Genomic DNA, 20589 nt, shown 5'->3' with positions numbered 1-20589 from the left:
AAACCTGTCATTGTTTACTTGTGTTGTATAATTTTCATATCGTTCTTCTTGGCACCAACTTCTCAAAGAAGTGTGAGTTTCACTTTTTTGGTTGATTCATTATGGATAGACAAAAGGAACAGATTGACGCGACGGGAATGAGTGTGTTATTGAGAACTAATTTTTCTAAAGTGTTGTGGGTTCAGTTTTACCACAAAATACTCGGAAGTATACTTTAAAAAATTGACAGTTTCAGCAAATATTCGTACTGCATGAACTAAGATAGCTAATGTTGATGGGGGTGGGAACATTTCAGTAATATGAATTTATTTATTTATTAATTTATTTATTCACATTAGAACCTCGATAATCCGAACGTCCTATAATCCAAACATACTACCTAATGTACATATAATACCGGTACCGAAAGCACAGAGCACTAGAGAATACTAGAAAACAAGATTCAGTGAAGCTTCCACCTCTACCTGCAGTTGTGTGTAAATCGGATAAAAAGGGATACCAAGCAGAATAAGAAAGAAAGGTGATTATTTCTACCGGCTCTTTGTATATTAGTAGTGTACCATGTGTGTTTTTTTTTTGTAAGTTCAGTTATTCCATATATTTGATAATCTGAATTCCTCCGTCCCAATTAGCTAGATTATCGACGTTCTGCTGTATTTATTTACTTGCTTTCTTTTAATGATATTTTCTTTCTATCGTTCTATTACTAGTAAAATCGATTAAGTCCACTTTTTGTGTAAAATAAGTTAAGTACAGTTCCCGACTTGTTTTTCCGTGCTCTGTATTCTAGTAAAATCGAATAAGTCCGAAATGTTGTAGGCAACAAACCAATTACCGGTACAGTACTTTATTTAAAGTATTTATTATGATTTTTCGTGCATTAATAAAGTTTTAATTGCTGTTTTGCAAAACTTACATTACTGGACTTAACTGGTTTTACTAGTAATAGGACGATATTTTATGTACAGTATTTCTAAACTACATTGTATACAAGGCTTAAATGCCTACCCAAATACCTTCCTAGTTGAGGACGATACAGCTGACAAAATGAACTTCACTGATTATTATTATTATTATTATTATTATTATTATTATTATTATTATTAACAGTGGGCCTATGTAATACTCCTCAGTACTTTATTCAATGACGTAGCTACTAATTATTATTGCTGAAAAAATTGTATTTTTCGCGACCATCATAGTTTTGACACCAGAATGCATAAAGAGCTCTTTGAAACGTAGACGTCTTTGCCTTGAAAGTTACATTTGCACCCATTATTATTTATTTACTTACTTTTAATGATATTTCCTTTATATTTTATACACAGTACGATATTTCTAACTACATTGCATCATATAGGGCCGTATTTAGGCCTAATGGCTTAAGTACACAGTTTATCGAATGGAAATACAGATAGGCCTCATTGTACAAATTTTGTTAGTTGCACTACGTTTCTTTCCCAGAATAATATAAGTTAGACAGCACACGTCAGGGAGGGCAGCAATTTCTCCTCACTGGTATAGACGTGCATTGACAATGCAAGGTCATTTGGCTTTTCCCCTCTCCTTGAACTTGTTCGGATTTTACTTGTGACATATAGCGACCCTACTAAAGACACACAGCTTTTGTGGTATGAGTCACAACTTAAATATTCGATACGTCCTTAACATCATGAAGATTTCACAACTTTCGTGAACAGTTATCCATAGTAATATTCTTTCTGATACCGGTACTTTTAATATACTGTACTAACAAGTCTGCAGGCTACGTTATAAGGTAAACACCAAACTGGATTGTTGCAATTATTTTCCATATTACTTACAAATTTTAGTGAAAAATATTTTTGTAATACACAATGAGATATCATCTTGGTTTCTAACGACTCGTTACAAATTTACGCAGACTGTAAGTGTGTTATTGTGTCTAATGGTTTAATGTTAATTTTTTTGTCCCTTGTCTTGATTACATTATTTTGTAAGGTATGCATTTAAATATACTCTACTGTTTATAAGTTGAGTGTTACGACAGCCTAAAACATCAGTTTGACGTCATTGGTTACCACTATAACCTGTTTTTCTCTTTTCCCGTCCACCACTCCCGATCCAAATGATATCTCTCTCTTTCTTTCCGATAGTAATTCATTTAGGCTATATATTGGCAGACATCGAAGAAGAGTAAAAAAACGATTTCAGCATAAAGTATATTGACTGCTGATATTGTTAGTTTACCCTGCCATTAGTAATAATAAAAAAAAAGTGTCGTCGAAAATAAATGCGTGAAACAACAAACGCTGTTACTGAATCACACCGCAGTTTAGTTTGCCCATGCTCTGTGACAAAAATGAGTCCACTGCTAGCTGTGATAATAGCCACTTAATTTATTGTCATTATAGTTCACATGGCCACGCTCTCAGCTGAATAACCAGAGCATCTATTTTCCATGCTGGAGGTCTGAGTTCAAGTCCCAGTCAGTCCAAGTCCAAGAGTAAATTGTAGACAAAGACTATTTGGTGGTAGGTTTTCGCAGAGTATTTTCATTTTCCTTACCAGCATTCCAGCGTTGCTCCATTAATTTTCTTTTTCGTCCTACTCATTCTATAAAAGCAATAGGAAAACTATCTAGGATTTCACTATTTTCTGGGTTATCACTGTATCAAAGGAAATTCGCTATATTGATACTGGCATTCAAGTTACGGGATATAGTACTTGAAGAGCAATAGTTCGCATGAAGTTGAATAATACGAAGTCATCATTTCAGTACTACATTAGGGTGCAAATTAATCCGAACAAGCCATACCGAGTATAATAAACTATAAGTACAGGATAAAATGAATGTTCAACGTATCTCAGTAATTTATGTGGTCACCCTTGTCTGTAATTACCGGTACATACTGACACGATCTGGCATGTATTGCACTAAATTTCCATAAATCTTAATTTCTTCATTGTGAAACCAAACTTGAATGAGGGAACAAATCATTTTTTCTTTTCTAGAGCAATCTAGTTCTGCCATTCTCCTTTTGTAAATTTACTACACTTTCTTAATCACATTGATATTGGGTGGGTTACCTGGCCAGGACAGTATCTGGATTTTATTCTGGTTGAAGAACATATTAGCCTTTCATGATATTCAATATATGACATGTTGTCTGGTCTAGTTGAAACACATCATTGCCATCCGGAAATTATTTCTGCAGCTGCGGTAAGACTAATGTTTCCAATATGGAATATAATTGTCACTATTCATCATTCCCTTGATAGGAATTTGCTTAATAATCCAGTCCCTTCGTGTGTAAAACAAACCCAGAATATTATTTTTGGGGGGTGTTTCGGTGCTTGTTGGAGATGAGCTGATGAAATCTTTTCAAATCCTTAAGTAACATGGTAGCCATGAACCTCGAAATGAGATTCATCGGAAAAAGTGCCTTATTCCAGTCATTCACTGTCCAATTTCTATTAATTTTGCCCATATTAAGTGTTTTTTGCTTTTCTATTGAATTACGAGCTTTTCTCCCAACTTCCAAAAGTCTGTGATGCACTGTTGTACGTGAATGTCTATCCCAGTTGTAGGATTAACTCGCGGTTAAGTGGACAGCAGATAGTCTAGGATTTATTTTACTTTTCGTAACAAACAGTCATCTTGCGGTGAAGTCTTCCTTTTCTGGTCACATTTTTCTTTTTTTCTGGTACATGATGGAACCAGTGTCTCGGTATCATTTCAGAGTGAAATTAATTGTAGCTGAGCCACCACCACATTCTGCAGCAATTTGTCTTTGTGTCATAGAAGTGTGCAATGCTAATGTTACAATTTTAGAGCGTTTTTGTGGAGTTGTATCCATTTTTGAAGATATCAGAACGAACACAGCAATGCAGTAATAAGTCTTCAACACAACTAAAATGTTTCTGGGGACAGAAATGAGAGGAAATAATTAACAAATTGCAAAAAAAATATAAACCTACATCTTCAACAATAAAAGTCTGCTACATAATCATCATCATTCTTTCAAGTAGTAGGCCTAGTGGCCTGTTAACGGTCTCCAACCATCTCTTGTGAGGTCATCCAATAAGTCTTTCCCTTCGTGGTGTGTAGTGTAGCATATATCTAGGTAATCTGGTATGCTCCATTCTTTGCACGTGCTGAAGTACGTCTGTCTGTATTGTTGTAGATATTGAATTATAGGTGTTACTTCTAATTTGTCTGCAATGTCAGTGTTCCTCTTGTGATATGGAAGACTACAGTCAGCTACCTTACAGAACTCAATTAAGCAGGAATGTGCAGCTGGTAGGCCAACAATCGTAAACAAAACTCTGAAAATGGTCATGTTCTGGTTAACTTGCATTCTACTATATGAAACTGTTTAATTTCTATCACTTTCTCTGCAAAACTAAATGTTTCCCTTTTAAATGGTATGCAATTTTTTGTATTATTTCACTATGTAATTTTTTTAAGATGATGCTTCTCTTATATTTCATCTAATAGATTGTGCTGCAAGAAATAATTACACAGTTTTTTTTTTTATTTGTCAATGTTGTGTATAAAGGTGTATTTCCATTGAAAATCCACTGAATCCAAGAGGAATTTGTTGTGAACAAAGACGGATTGGGACACATTTTCGCTAGGCGCTTCTGTTTTATCTGTGATTTCTTCATTAATAATAATAATAATAATAATAATAATAATAATAACAACAAAACAATATTGTTTTGCTGGCTTTTTCTGCATTACAGTGATTTATCATTGTAGGCACTAGGCACAACTTTGCTTAGTGTGCACAGATGGTAGTGCTATCGAGGGGAGATGATAGATGAGAGAAGTGATGATGAAGGGACATTGAGGATTGGAAAGGAGTGGGATTGGGGCCCTGAAATTGGTAGGTACTATCTCATCATTCGCCTGGAGCAACTTGAGAAACCACGAAAAATCCAAGTCAGAATAGCCGGCCTCTGGGATCGAACCAGGGCCTCCTAAATAAAAGGTGGAAATGATAACCATGAAGACATCGTGCTCGGTATAATAATAATACAAGAATCATTATCATAACGGCATCACCACCACCATTCTTTGTGCAATAAGATCCACATTTTGAGATGGCAAAGTGATAGCAGCTTTGGAACATTGCTGCTAGAAAGGGATTGTTAATTTCAGCCATGTATGAAATTTCTTCCTCCTTGAAGTAAATGAAAACATTGACTTCATCATTATCCTTTCCTGACAGTTTCTTTGGTCGCATTATTCGCTGCAGTTTCATTTGAGAAATGCAGACCATGTTTTCCCAGATGTTATTTTTCAATTCTTTCAGGGTACCAGTATGTGGATTACTTTTAAACATTTTATCTTTTGAGGCTCTCCAGAGATGAAAGTCAATGGAGGTTAAATCGAGGTAATTACAGGCCTAACTTTCCTACTAGTAATATTCGATTCTCACTATGAAATTTGTTGATAGAATAGTCAGCTGTATGCTCCTTAGCAGAATCTTTTTGGAAAAAAGAAAAAGTACGCTATCTCTTCATGTGTATGTAAATATCCCTAGCAACAGGTATTGGAGTTCCGAAAATCTTAACCTCTTCCATGGGGAGCCTCTCTGTAATAAAAAAACACGTTTGTATGTCCTTTGAATGGCGAGATCGTAATAGTCTAATGTTTTAACTTCTTTTTTTAAGTTAAGATAGAGTTGTTGTTTAGTCAACTGTCTGAAGACAGGTTTGAACCTTATTGACATCAATAAGGCATCACTCATGAAGCAACAAAACTGGGAGATAATGGGGTACAGTGGCCAATTCCTTTCCCCCTTCATTGCATACATCACTGACTAGTAACATATTACACTAATCAGATTTGAGATGCATACAAACAATTGTTCTTCCTCTGACACAAATCGTCAAGTGAGATGTACTGCCTGATAATAGTGTAGATGTACATATCAGCCATAATCTCAGTTATAGGTATAAGGTAGAGTAATGGAATAAATTTCGTTTTATCTGCTTATATTGAATAATATTTTACTTTAGTAGTTGGTGGTTAGTTGAATCACCAATTCTACATGTTATCATTATCAGCATGAGGGAGCATACCCACCATTAGCCAAAGTTGCTGCTTTCCAGAATTTTATCTTCTCTTGGGTTGGGAAAATATATCAAAGACACATCCTAATCACATGCATACTCTTTTCTTCCCACAGTTTTATTTCACATGAAAACTAAAGTAGACCAAAGCCTCAAACATTGTGAAGTTTGTAATAATATATATTTGCTTATTCTTATCAAGAATGGAAATTTTCGAATCCAAATCTCTTCTGAATAATCTGTCATCATAATTTATAAAAAGAATGGAGTGAATAATCTCTCTGGATTTCATTAAACAAATTCGTGAGATATTTTATGGACATTGTCTTCAGTGCCCTAATGGTTACCATGCTTACTATTGGATTTGAAATTTAGGCTACGCAAATAATCCTGACCCTGATAGAGGGCTCTGATCAAATTAATCAGCCATTTGTTGCCACAGTGGGCCTATATTAGTGGCGTAAGTGCGCACAGACTTGTTCCACCCTCCACTTTAATCCATAGCATATCATATACCTTGTGTGTACTGCAAAGCTCATAAACCTTTAAAATAAAGCTTTTCTACAAAACGAACACAAGAATAGTACCTGATTAAATGTGTAGAATTATTTATTAGAAAATTCGAGTTACGGAGGAATAATTTGTGCCTTAACATAGTTCATAAAATCTAAAATTATTGGGTGCAACTAGACGTTAAAAGGACTGAAGATTCATACAAATCTTTTAGCATAAATGGCATAAATTTAGTTCTTTAAATTATTAATCTTTTACTTTACTAAATATGTATTTATTAGAAAAGGGTAAATCATGTAAATACTAAACATCATATACTTATAAACAATAATTAAGAAACAAAGTGAAAAATTTAGATCTATAGGCCTAATCTTCGTACAGTAGACTTGGGATATTCCTATATTCTGCAACTTTATTTCCAATGCTTCGAAACTACAGGTTCCATCATCAGGTCGTACCAATTTTCCTTGATGAAGGAACGTACATGTAGTTCGAAGATGGTAAGTTTCAGAACATGGTGAAATACCCAAAAGTCTGTATATAAACACAATCACGGTGAAAGCATATAAATTGATTGTCAGTTTTGTTTACCATCATGGAATTCGAAAGATTTTCAGTGGCTTCTGTGAAAGATATTAGTAATCTAAATTCAGCTTTTTATGTAGAAAATTATATTTATGAAATCTCTTGAATAGGGCAATCATTATAAGGTCAAAGGTACGCAGTCCCCTATGATGTGACTATCAAGTCAGAACTCTTTCATCTGTTCCATCTGGTTTAAGCATAGATAAGATTTTGTTATAATTTCGTCTGACCTTTGAAATAACACTGTATATTACACCTGTACAGTGTAGGAAGTTATATACCATTTCCATAACTTCTATTCCCAGTTGGGGTTTATGGATTTTTCAGGATACAAAAATCAGAAGTGCAAGTCTTCTAAAAGGAACTTTAAGTTGTCTGTCCTGTATCGAAGTTTTTTGGCACGTTAAAGACCTCAAAGCCTAAATTAGAGCCTCTCTTTCGCGTCCTAGTAATACCTTATTTACATACTACGTGACATTGAAGGTGATGAGCTTACCACTTGTCCCTCTGTCCCTTGTTGGCAAAGAAGTGTAACTAAAATCTCTTGTAGGTATTGAAACCTCCACTAGGAGGCACCTATGTTCCGACTTCGGAAATATGAGTTAAATGATGATAACTTCTATTACAAAAGTGCTCTTTCTTTTCTGCATTTGACTTTTCCAATGGAGCACCAACTTTCCATAACTTTACAAGCTGGAAACCAGATTTTAAATCACGAGATTTGTTGAGTACAAGGAAATGTTATGGCTGATCTCGGAGTGCTTCTATTTTCCCTGCCCCATCCCCCACCACTCCTTAATTCAAAAACATTCTTATCACCGCTATTGTCATCTCAGGACATCAAATTCATAAAATTTCTGTAGTGAACTTTGTTTGTACTGGGGGAATGCTGAATTTTCAGATATGACACAACAATACGAATTCGACATAAATTGAGCATATTTCAGGAGAAAGTTGTCTAGATTGGACGAGGGACAATTTGTCTTTGATTAATTACGGTATTTATTCCAGTTGAATTAAAATAAGCAAAGATGATATATTTCGAATATATTACAGAAATTGTTGATCATAAAATTCGAAAGGAAGCGAAAAATTGTTTTGCTGTTGTTGTGGCAAACTTAGTATCATAGAAATTTATGGGAACTTGGTAGTTCTCTGAGCTGTCCAGGTGAACAATAAAAATTAGTAGGTTTACTTCCCTATTATGAAAACTGTTTATATTTTCTTTTCAATTTTGAAATACATTATCTCCAAAATTATCTCCTATAACAATAATAAAATTCTTACAGAAAAATACTACAATATTGGCTCGAATCTAGTACAATTTTTTTTTTGCATAGAAACAGCTGTGTGAAAACCATACTCATATTATAATCACAGCCTAACCCCAAAGTTTTTGTGGTGACGTCGACTAGGTGCTTTAATCCCCAATGACAGGGTGCTTAACTTTGCCTTATTTATCCCGAGCATGCTCATAGATATTGCTAGTGCTGAGAAGCATAGACCACTTAGTTCATCAGAGACTATTCAGAGTGCACCACGGGCTGTACCGGTAATGCACCATTGCACTCGTAATGAATGATAATGATTACGGAGAATTGTTAGGATGTCACAGAGAAACCAGAATACCTGGAGAAAACCTCTGTGTTGCTTGGACCACGGGTTTGCCCAACATAAGTTATAAATTTAATATGAAGTGAGATTTGAAGCCAGACCCGTTAGTGTATAAGCTCAAAATGCCAGCACTAAGTCACTATGGCGATTAGAGGAAAATGTTAATTTATTATTCTTTTCGTGGCCACACAACTGACAAAAGCAGAAATAATGTTGATTTAGTCATCTCAGGGCAGGGGGAGATGACATCTCACACTTCAAGTGCTAAGAGATTGTTAATAAACCCTTCAAGGATAACCTGTGCAGAGAGTTTAATAACTGGTTGCTTAAAGGGGTTGTCCCCAGACCTCAACAGACAAATTAAAGAAACCAAGTGTGCAGTTGCTGACTTAGTGGATAATTTATAGCATGGAATAGGATCACCAGTGAGTCAGTTATGAAGGGTTTCAAAAAGTACTGTGTTTCAAATAATTTGAATGACAGTAGGGATGACTTTTTGTGGTAGAATTACCAGTCTAAAGAAGAATCCAGTTTCAGTTCAAAAGGTGAGATGATAGGAAAAGGAGGAAGAAGATGACAATAATGATGACTGGAAGCGGTACCAAAAGAGGCTGTTGCTAAAGACTGGAACTGAAAACTTGAAAATAGCTTTAAATTTGTAAATCTTTCCATTCTGTAACTTTTTAAAGTGTAGGACGTATTGTATGGAGAAACTTCTATTTCCTTTTATGCCGTAGAACATCTGAAAACTTGGGGTCGTATTATATTCGAGATAATATTAGTTTCTGGAGATGGGTGTTGAAAACTGGGAATATCTGGTTGTGAACTTGGCACAGAGTCGACATGCTCTAAAATGTCAGATTGATTGATTAGCCTATACTAGATTTGGACTGGTACAGTACCGGTTATATATTAGAAATTTCACAAATGTTTAATTCACAGTATCAAGAAATAAATCTTCTAGTTTCATAAACTAAGAATTCTCCAAGCTGGTAGGCCGTGGTCTACTGGAGATGGTGCATCCAAACTCTTCGTCTAAAAGTGTGGTAGACATCTTTAGTGGCAAAGCAAGTGTGAGCGAAGTGATCTTCTCAGTGTGTCAGTAGTGAGTGATGCGACAACTAGTCGTGTATTGGTATTTATAGGGGTGGGGAGTGGCATGCTGTTTCCTCTTCAGTCTACACTGGGGGTTCTGATGTTCACACTCCGACCACTAATAGTAGAATAAGATTGCAAATTACTACATGGAGTTTTTCGAAGATTTGATATTGAAGACCACCACTTTAAAACTATCTTGTTGGGATGTTGATGACACTTTAGTAATTTGGAACCACAGGGAACAAGCACTGATCGATTTTTTTCCATTATCTAAACAGTCTTCACCCACGGATTCACCATGGAGAGAGAAAAGGACAGTCAAATTCCCTTTCTAGATGTGTTGATGTGCAAAAAGGCGGATGGCATCCTAGGGCATAGAATCTTCCTTAAACCCATCCTTATAGATCAGTATCTTCATAAAAATTCAAATCATGTCGACCAGAAATGGGCCATAATGAAGACTTTTCGATTGTGCCAACTTTATCTCGGAATATCATCACCTTCAAGAAGAAGTAAGCCACATAGCAGCTGCACTGAAAACCAATGGATAATCTTCACATGAGATCAAGAGAGCCTTACACCCTAGGAGATCGCTACCTCCTGAGGATAACATTCTTGCCGTCTCTTGACACTGCAGTCTGGCAAGTGATATTTTGTGTTTATTGAAGAAAATGGAGAAAATCTTATGAATTTTAGAGCAGTTGCTCAAAGTGTCCTTCATTATGTTCTATTCACATGGTGCAGCAATGTATGAAGTTCTGGAACATATGCTGGAGCTCATCCTCGTTCATATTGCATGTTAGATGTGTACAACATTTCTTCTTATCAAGAATGGAACGTTTTTCTTGTCACTTATTAAATAACTATATAACCAACTAAGTTTAAAAATACGGTCTTAATAGAGCTCAGACAGCTGACTAAGTGCAAGTGTGGTACAACAACTGATAAAGAAAACCCACGCATTGTGTCCAAAGTCAAACTTAAAATTAAGTTGCTAGCATTCTTACCGAGTTGCAAGAGTGCTGTGTTACAATTAACTGTGTTATTTTTGCGACTTCATGTATAGTGTCAAAGAACTTAATACATTGCTGTAACATGTGTAGAAAACGTAACAAAGAATATTTTGAGCAACTCATATGAAATTCACGTAAGGTTCTCTTCATTTCCATAAATAATTCACTAGTTATTCGAAAGATCACTTGCCAGACTATAGTGCCATAATACAGCAAGAACTTTAGCCAGGAGAGCAGGCAGTTGACTGTAGTACCAAGAGATGGCAGGAGCGTCAGTCCATTAGGTTTGATTCTCTCTGTATCATGCAGACTAATATCAGGAAAGATTGGGAAATAAAAACAAAATGTAATTAAAATAAGGAATGTTGGAAATTAAATGAGTTCTCCAATGAGGTGCCTGTCCCACATTGTGGAGTCTGGGAATTGCCACTGACTACAAATTATTGTAAATGTAGAAAGTGTACAAAAATGCCTTGAATAAAATATAGTTCTTAAATCTGATACACTAGCACCTAGAATTGCTACTCTACTAAAAAATAGTTACACAGATGGCTTTCAGGGTGATATAGAAGTGATTCAACAGGCAACTTTTTCCCTGCCCTACCTCTCTTTTCATTGTAACGTATGAGTCCAGCAAGCAGCTTTTAGGAAGCTGTTAAAGCAACTCTGTAAAGTCTCTAAAGAAGAAATGTTTGATGACGTCTTCATTACTGTGTTTATAGCGGCTGTTGCATCACAGCATCATTGAAACATCTCGAAAAAGGTTATACTCATTTGCTTTCAAAATGAACAACATTTTTTTTTCTTATATTCCTTCTCTGCTTCTTCTTTGTGTTACACTTCACAGTCTATCATTTTCAACAAATGAGTCACTCTAGCACTTCTTTAGGGTCCCCAAACATTTTCTTCCATTGGGAAGATCATCTGTTTCCTTTTTATCTATTCTGTCTTCCAACATCCTTGTCACGTGAATATTCTCTGATGACAATTTGTACAGTAACTATAATTGATATACCATTGTTATAAACTGTCTGTTGTTTAATCTCTAATGGAAATACTAAATATGACACATTCTAGGTGTGTAAATGACTAATACATTCATTGGTTCCACATACTGATTGTCATGATTGAAATATGGGAAATTAGATAAGTGTTTATAATAGGCAACACGCTTCTAGGACAGACTTTCATGGCTATTATATTTTATTTTTCATCATACATCCATATTTCTATTCACAATCGTTCATTGATCAATTATCGTCTTTGTGATCATCGTCATCAACAGCAGAAAATGTTTAGAAGTCTTCATTCCTGTCCCTCACAACTCAAATGCTTATGTTCCATCCAACTCCTTCTGGTCTTCCACAGTCTCATCATCTGTTGGAAGTGAAATGTAGAGTAATTTTGGGTAGTTGATCGTTGTTCATCAATTTATTGTACTTGTGAAATAAATATAACATAAAAATCTATACACTGCTGTGATGTATTTGTGATCTAATGACATTCCTTCCAGTGTAACCTTCAGTAGGCAGTTTATTCTTAGCCAGTGACCAAGCCAATTTATTTTGCTCTCCCTAATCAGTCTGAACATTATTCTTTCTTCATCTACTCTTTCTAGCAAAGCTTCATTTTTTATTCTGTCTGTTCATTTCACATACTTCGTTCTTCTTCATATCCACATTTCCATATGCTTCCAGCCGTTTCTCTTCACTTCGTCGTAATGTCCATGTTTCTGTTCCATACAATGCTACACTTCACACAAAGCACTTCACTAGTCTCTTCTTATCATAAGTATGCACAAAGTTATCCATTTACTAAAATACCTATGAGTGTCTTGTGGGGATTAAGTGCATACAATCATTGTAAAATAATAATAAAAGTAATAATAATAATAATAATACCGCTAACATTTATTTGTTTATTTATTTATATCAATGTGCTGTCTAACAGCTATTAGTCAGTACCAGTAGTAGGTTAGTATAATATAATATACTATAATAATACAACAATGACTACAGTTCATGAGATCCCGAGTTCGATTCCTGGTTAAAACATAGAAATTTTTCCTTAAAGGGGAATGTTCCTGTGTTCGTCCATGGTCTGGAAATTAAGTTAGGCTTAGGTTTAAGACCGCTCCTGGCACTTCATAATCATCCTATCATATTATATCGAGGCAGAGTAACTTCGCCTTCCAGGCACCCCAACCTCAGAAATGGGTTACAAATAAGCTATAGCCAGGAGAGACCAGAAAAATGTCTAATGACAACTGATGGCATTGGGGGAGGAGGACGAAATACAACAATATTAGTGATGATGATGATGATGATGATGATGATGATGATGATGATGATGATGATGATGATGATGATGATGATGATGGTGATGATGATGATACTCATAATAATAATAATAATAATAATAATAATAATAATAATAATATTTTACAATTGTGCAAATTGTAATTTAAAAGTAAATGCAGAATTCTGTTGCTGTACAAGTCGGCAATTTTAATGCATCTGGAAACTGGGGAAAGAGATTTAGGATTTCTGTTGTAAAAAAGATTGTGACTTCTCATGTCTTTCGTAGGAATACTAAAGCTAATGTTGTTTATAACAGATTCACAGTTTATCACACCATCATTATCATCATCGTTCATAGTCCTGTTACAGCTTTACAGATTCATCCATTTTTTCCTTGGTCTCCCAGTATTTCTTCCAGGCGGTTTATATTTTAACATTTTATATGAAATTCTTTTTTTGACATTCTTTCTATGTATGACTTCCAATTTTCTTTGTATCTGTTAATTTTTTGTGCTGCTGTTTGTGTTATATTTAATTTTCCTCTGTTATCGTCATTTCTTATTCTGTCGTTCCTTTTGCAACCTTTAACTGCTCTCATTTCTGCAGTTTCAGTTTTGTTCATATTTTTTATTGACAGGTTGTACTGTATTACGCAAATCATATGTATAGATTTCTGCTCAATGGTGCCAAGAATACTTACGAAAAAAATTGTGATTACTTCAAATGTCACAGTTTAGAGTCTTGTAAAAAGTAATAAGCAACACTAGACATACGCAAATAGTAGGACTTGGAGAATGTGAAATCAGCATCCTTCACTTAAAATAACTCAGGAAAATCAGGAGACAAGAGATGAAACATCTTGTTGCTATGTCCTGTATTATGTCTTCACTTAGGCCTGTCTTTTGTGAATATAACCTGAGTCTTCTGGATTTGTAGCTACAAATACTATCATCTGAGCAATAGTAGAGACCAGAGAGTAATATACTGTGTATTATTTTCTTATTTACCACATATGTGATCGTAGTAAAACAAGCTTTCTTCCTTTTGAAATGGAACCAACCATTCATACAAATCGTCATGTGTAGTACCGGTATAGTCGTCATTGCAATCATCATCTGTAATGGGACGGAATGTAACAGATTCATTCATTCAGTGTTCAGCCCAAGGCCAGGTCTTTCACTGCAAACCCAGCTTTCTCCAATCTTTCCTATTTTCTGATAAATATAATATATTTATTTTGCTAAGTTCTGTAATGCACATACCTGTTTCTCACCTTCTTGGAATATTGAATGTTAAGTTTAAGAATCTACAACTTTTATGCCTTGTGTTTCCATTAAGCTCATAATTGCAATATTAATAACTAGTTTATTTTTTTGTCCTTATATGTCCAGTGTCTGTGACACCTGCAATTGATGTTTACTCATTCGGGATGTGCGCCTTGGAGATGGCAGCGTTAGAAATTCAAGGTAATGGAGACTCTGGGACTCTGGTGACAGAGGAGCATATCCATCGGACTATTGAGTCCCTTGATGATGAGCAACAAAAGGATTTCATCCACAAGTGTCTGCACAAAGAAGCAGGTCATCGACCCTGTGCTCGAGAGCTCCTGTTCCACCCACTGCTCTTTGAAGTTCACTCGCTCAAGCTCCTGTCTGCCCATGCTCTCGTCCACAGGACTGGTAAGAATGTACAAAAGTTGCACTTTTTTTTTTGGTGTGAGGAAAAAATTAAATTGCTTTATTTTCAGAAGAGGGCCAAATATGAAACTGTAACAGATTGTTGAGCTGGTGTTGTGATAGGTAGGTTCTCTCTTAATATATGTAGTACTGTAGGTGTAAATTAGAAGCTATCATTGTTCCATATGCTGATATATTTTCCGAAACTAGGTATTAGTTTTCTGAGGTTCAGTAAAAAATAATTGTAGATATTCAAAAAAGTTAAGGTATTTGAGTAATAATATTCCACTCATGAACATCATTCATATAACATGTTCTAGTAGTAGTATTTAGTCAAAAAGGGGATTTTTGAGAATTCTTTCACTCACACGTCAGCCTCTTGGATTTTTTGTGCTGCCCCTTAACCCTTTGTATGAGTTCTAGGTCTGTATTCTTGAAAAGTTCCAGAACCTCTCCTCCAATGTTAGGGTCATTCATACTGCTCAGTGACAGGGTTTCAAAGAGTTGGAGTCTCCTCCTCCCTAACAGCCAGCATTCAGTCTGTGCTTTGCAGTTTCTATGTGCTGCTCACACAGTCTACAAATGGGATGTCCTTGAAAGAGGCCCATAATTTGTAGATGTTCATAAAATGATTATGTCCAGTAATTAACTTAATCTCTCTCTTAAGTTTTCTTCTGTCCAGATACAGGAGAGACTTTGTGAATGCTTGGTTGGGATCTTTAACAAGAGTTTTGACTAAAGATTGACCAGGATATTTTGCCTATCTTTTCTGATGTTCTTTCCTAGTCCATAGTTCTACTGCAGTTTTTGTATTTGATTTGCTAATATCGTAGGCTGATTCAGGTCCGATGTAGGAGGAGCTTTTTGCTCCATTCTTGGCGAGCTTGTCTGCTTTTTAATTCCCTTCTATTCCCTGACGGCCTGGTACCCACCACAATTCCACTGATTTTTTTTGTGTTAGTTCGTTTAGGGTTTTAAGGCATTTCCATACCAATTCAGATTTAAATTTGATGGAGTCAAGTGCTTTAAGGTCAGGATTGTAATATCTGTGCCTGGAAGACAGTACAGTAAGCCTATCTACCTAGACTAAAACTGAGGATTAACTTATTCTAAGTACAGACTTAACCTGATTATGTAATTTAAAAATTGCAGTCATAGTAATGAAGTTTTACTGAATTCATTTAGTTACTACATAAATGCTTGCGTGACAATACTCATAATCTTCACTTTTGAGTCTAACTTTCATAACCACTGAGAGGAACTTGTCATCCTCAAACTTTTACCAGCTTAAAGAGTAAAAGTAGTCACACTTCTCAATCCAGTTTTATGGTTGTCTCCATGGCTTGAAGACTTATGTACATGCAGCATTTATTATTCTGCAGCAACAGATATTTGAATCTGCCAGAATGGACAAAGCTGAGCATCCAACAGTAATGTTTCTCCATACAATGAAATATCACGTTAATTCTCCACGGAAGAGGAAATTTAAATTATGCTGCAGTACTGAAAAAAGTACTCTAGCTTTGGATTTCACATCAAAGAAGTTAAGCTTTGGTCCTGGAGACCTGTTTAGTGAAGTCAGAGATTGCATTTATAAAACAGAGTTTCGGAATGGTAGCTGTCATAGGACAGCTTTGAAAAGTTTTTCAAAGTGCATATTTCCAACTTTACGATGTGAGCACTCATGTTCTGGTTATAAGGGTAAGGACGACTATGACATAACAGAATGAAGTTACACTTTGTTTCTAAAGCATAGCAAAACTGTATAATAAAAGATTATTTTTTATGTCTTGCATTACTTTTGAAGTGACCCTCATATTTATATTTTGTCACTGTATATGAATTGTTGAAATATTGCTTTCATTAAAGTCATTCATGGATTATGATGAACCTGTAGGAATAAACATAATTCTGTTATTTATTCTTGTTTGCTTTTGTTTTAGAGAAAGCCAAGAAGGGAAGTTATTTTAAGAAACGTGATGTTTAGAAAAAACTATCTCTTGGTATAAAAAGTATGATTTTTTTATAGTGAATGTATTTTAAATAAAAATATTCTTACTGCCGTAGCCAACATCTCTGAGACGATAACAGATGAAGTAATGCAGAGACTCTTCGGGCCAGAAGTAGTGGTAGCAGAAATCATCCATCCAGATCGGCCTGGAATACAGTTAAAGATGTCTGATGTGCCTGTTGCAGAAAAACTCGAAAAGTTTGTGGAAGATGTGAAGTGAGTTTTGTTTCTTATAATATATTTCTTATGGAAAGTAATATTGTATCTTGAAGTATTAACCTCGCACCAATTCTAGTTTTGAATGCTCTCAAGAATCATTATGGAACAGGTGAAATAGATATTAAATTTAAAGTCTTCACTGCCTTAAATCTCATAGTGAACTAAACTGATTTTTTTTTTTTTACAATGAAATGGACAAATGGAGAGATTTTAACCGGATGCCAAATAAATATTACCATTATAAATATAGACTACTGAGAATGAGAGGTAAATCTAGGAAGACCAATTCCACCGCATCCTTGAAGTTGGGATGCCTATAAGACCAGTCCTTTAAGTTGCTGCTGCTGCTGCTAAATGATGATGATAATGATAATGTATTCTATGCTTCCTCCATTTTCAGGTATGGTATTTACCCTCTGACTGCATTTAAGGCCCGACAGCCACCACCACCCAGACCTCGTCCAATATCTCCAGAGGTAGCAGAGTCTGTGAAATCAGTGACTCCAGAACCATTTGACGTGGAGACGAGGAGGGTTGTGAACATGATGTGCAATGTGAAGCCCAAGGAAGAGGGATGTGAGTTACTGGTAAGCTTCCAAAAAGTTTCCTATAATAAATGAATTTCAAGTACAGAAACATTGAAAAGATCCATCGTTTCTCTCCATTTTTCATAATATATGCCACATCACTTTTGCATACAACAGTTAGATAATTTCCTAGCAATGATGAGAAATTTCTTTTTTTTTGCATGTCTCTCTTTATATCTTCTCTTCCTGTTTCTCATCCTGTCAGTAGTTCGCCTATTCCAGTCTCTCTTCAAATTCTATCATTTCATTTTAGGCCTTTCAGTATCTTTCCCATTTGATGGTCTGTATATGAATGCAAAGTTTTGATAATGTACATTTTATTTTCTTGTGCTATTCGAATTTTTTATTGCTTCTAGCAACTTCAACTTCTGTTACAAAATTTCACATACCTTCGTATACTAGGTCTTTACACATCTTTTGATTTCACATCATCACTGTTTATTCCAAGATCCCTCAATTTAGCATTATACAATACAAAGAAAATTAGCAGTTTTACAGATTTCAAACTGTGATATTCAATACTTAAAAGTTACTTTATTCAGAATAGTGATAAAGATGAAGTACTCATTTATTCGAAATCCGTTCTAATGATATCATTGTATAAAACTATAAAAGCTGTAAATCCTCCGGAAATATTTTAATCAGAAGAATAATTTTTAGTCATGTGTAGTTCACGTTTGGTTATAGAGGGCTTATAGAGGGTTCGAAATACAATAACTTTAGAATAGGAATTTATAGTCTAGGAAGTAATTCAGGGTCAGTGCAAGCCTGGGAATGTCAGGAACATAATGGAGAATCACACATTTAAGTTAAGCAAAGATAATGTTTGCTCATCACTTTTTTTTTACAAAAGTTGTTCAAATTGGTGACTACCACATTCAATACAGGCATAACATCATCATAGGAAATTCTGCTGCACTCTACCAGGTACATCACGCATCTCACGAACCTCATCAGATGCTGCAATTATTCTGGTGAGAAGTGTTTCTTGGTCGAGAGCTTTTGATATGCCCCCAGAAGAAGAAATCAAGAGTCGTCAGATCAGGGAAGTGGAATGGCCAATCAATTGGACCTTCCCTTCCAATCCAACACCCAGAATATGTGTCATTTAGTATGTCATGTACTTGAAGAGAAAAGTGTGCAAGTGCTCCGTCTAGTTGCATCCACATCTGATGACGCATGATAAGTGGTACATTCTCTAACAGTTCTGGAAGAATGTCTTGTATGAAGACCTTGTATCTCACCCCATTCAAACATGGTGGCAGAGGAATGAACGTCTTCATCATTTCATAGTATCGAACCTACTGCCTCATTGCAAAGTGTGCATTGACTAAGGATTACTTACTAGACCATAAGTTTCTATTCGAAAGTTGTTGTATTTTGACCCCTCTATAAGCTCCTTCAGTTTGTGCGCAAACTTTTGAAAACTTACTTTATTTATGGTAGACAATTCCATTGTGTATTCCTTTTCGTTTCAAAAATTTTCAGTAACTCTATTCTTAAATTCAGGATACTGGGCACAAAATTAAATTCTGCAGAGAGCATGGCTAAAGCATTTAATCTCTCCTGACATATAGCATTATATGGTAACTTGTTTACCCTTTTCAGAGTTAAAAAACAGAACTCAGCAAATGCTATTTTATTGGCGTGGTTGCAAATGTTTCTGAAAGTTTTGCATTTTCTCTAAAATATTCATGGAAATCGCGCCTAATCAAGAAATTCAGAAGTGATGTCACATCTTGAATACTCCTGAAATAATTATGCTAGTGTAAGTAACTGATATTTCAAAACTTTGTTATTTAGTTTTTCAGAAGGGAACACGTGAAATCTATCAAAATCTCGACGTAAAAACAATGTCCGATTAATTCAAATTGAGATCTTGCTTTTTTTATGATGTCATAAACCTTCAAAATGGCAGGCCTATTACTGGCTACTGTATCATCAGTATGTTTCCTCTTTGGCACATTAAAGCCAGAATTTAAAGTCACATGGATTACTTTCACATTCATAGAATTAGATAATATTCCTCCCCCTTTCTCAATGACAGGGCCATTATCTTCCCCATCACTGTGAGCAGGCTCATAGATGTTGCTAGTGTCAAAAAAGCATAGACAACTTATTTGTCGGAGACTATCCAGTGTGCACTACAGGTAATGGATCTTCATTACTCATAATGATGATGATGATGGATGTTGAGATGTTATATCATATGACTTAAGAGTGCACTTCTTTCTTTCATGTTTTCTTCCTTCACTTCTTTTCTTTACATTGCCTTCTCTTCTCTACCTTAAATCCTGCTCACCTAATCAATTCTTCTCTTCCCTTTCTGTATTATACAGGGTGTCCCATAAAGGACGCAAGATTTAATTTCATAATAAAAATTACAGATATTTTAGTACAAACTGCACTTATTATGATTAATATGGAACACTATATCAGACACGTGCTCTGGCTGTGTGCTTATGCGCTCTCTCTCTCTCTCTCTTTCGCCAAATTTTCAATAACCTCCTCACACAGTTTTGCTCCTTCTTGAGCTCAGGAATTGTTCATGAATTTTTGGCATAAAAACTAGATTTTACAGACCACCGAAGAAAATTGACACATGGTGTCAAATCACAAGACCTGATTACAGATAGATGAGGTGGGCATAAAATTTTTCTTGCAATAAATTAATTATTTCGCTCACAGTGTGACTGGTTGCAATATCCTGCTGAAACCACATGTCTTCCAGACCATTGTTGTTTAGTTGAGGCCACAAAAACTTCATTATCATGTTGCGATAATGTTTGCCATTCACTGTTACTGCATTTTTGGGCTCATTTTCGAAAAAGTAAGGTCCAGTCACACCACTGGCCTAAAATTCGCAAAAAAAAAACAATAGTTCGTTATGCGTACAATGGTTTTTCATGA

At 35.4% G+C, this 20589-nt stretch overlaps 1 protein-coding gene across 2 annotated transcripts in view; it reads left to right on the top strand.

The window, feature by feature from the left end:
• Madm (MLF1-adaptor molecule) overlaps positions 1-20589 on the top strand; it is a 418262-nt gene that overhangs the window by 360487 nt on the left and 37186 nt on the right. For both annotated transcript variants that reach the window (XM_069820929.1, XM_069820930.1), the window contains exons 6-8: positions 14578-14865; positions 16930-17089; positions 17493-17679. In XM_069820929.1, coding sequence (XP_069677030.1) covers positions 14578-14865; positions 16930-17089; positions 17493-17679 — 635 coding nt within the window. The remainder of the gene's footprint in view (positions 1-14577; positions 14866-16929; positions 17090-17492; positions 17680-20589) is intronic.

This window comes from Periplaneta americana, chromosome 3 (genome assembly GCF_040183065.1).
Source record: "Periplaneta americana isolate PAMFEO1 chromosome 3, P.americana_PAMFEO1_priV1, whole genome shotgun sequence".
Lineage (NCBI taxonomy): Eukaryota > Metazoa > Arthropoda > Insecta > Blattodea > Blattidae > Periplaneta > Periplaneta americana.
The sequence above is the reverse complement of the archived record's forward strand: the minus strand, read 5'-3'. Positions and strand labels throughout refer to the sequence as shown.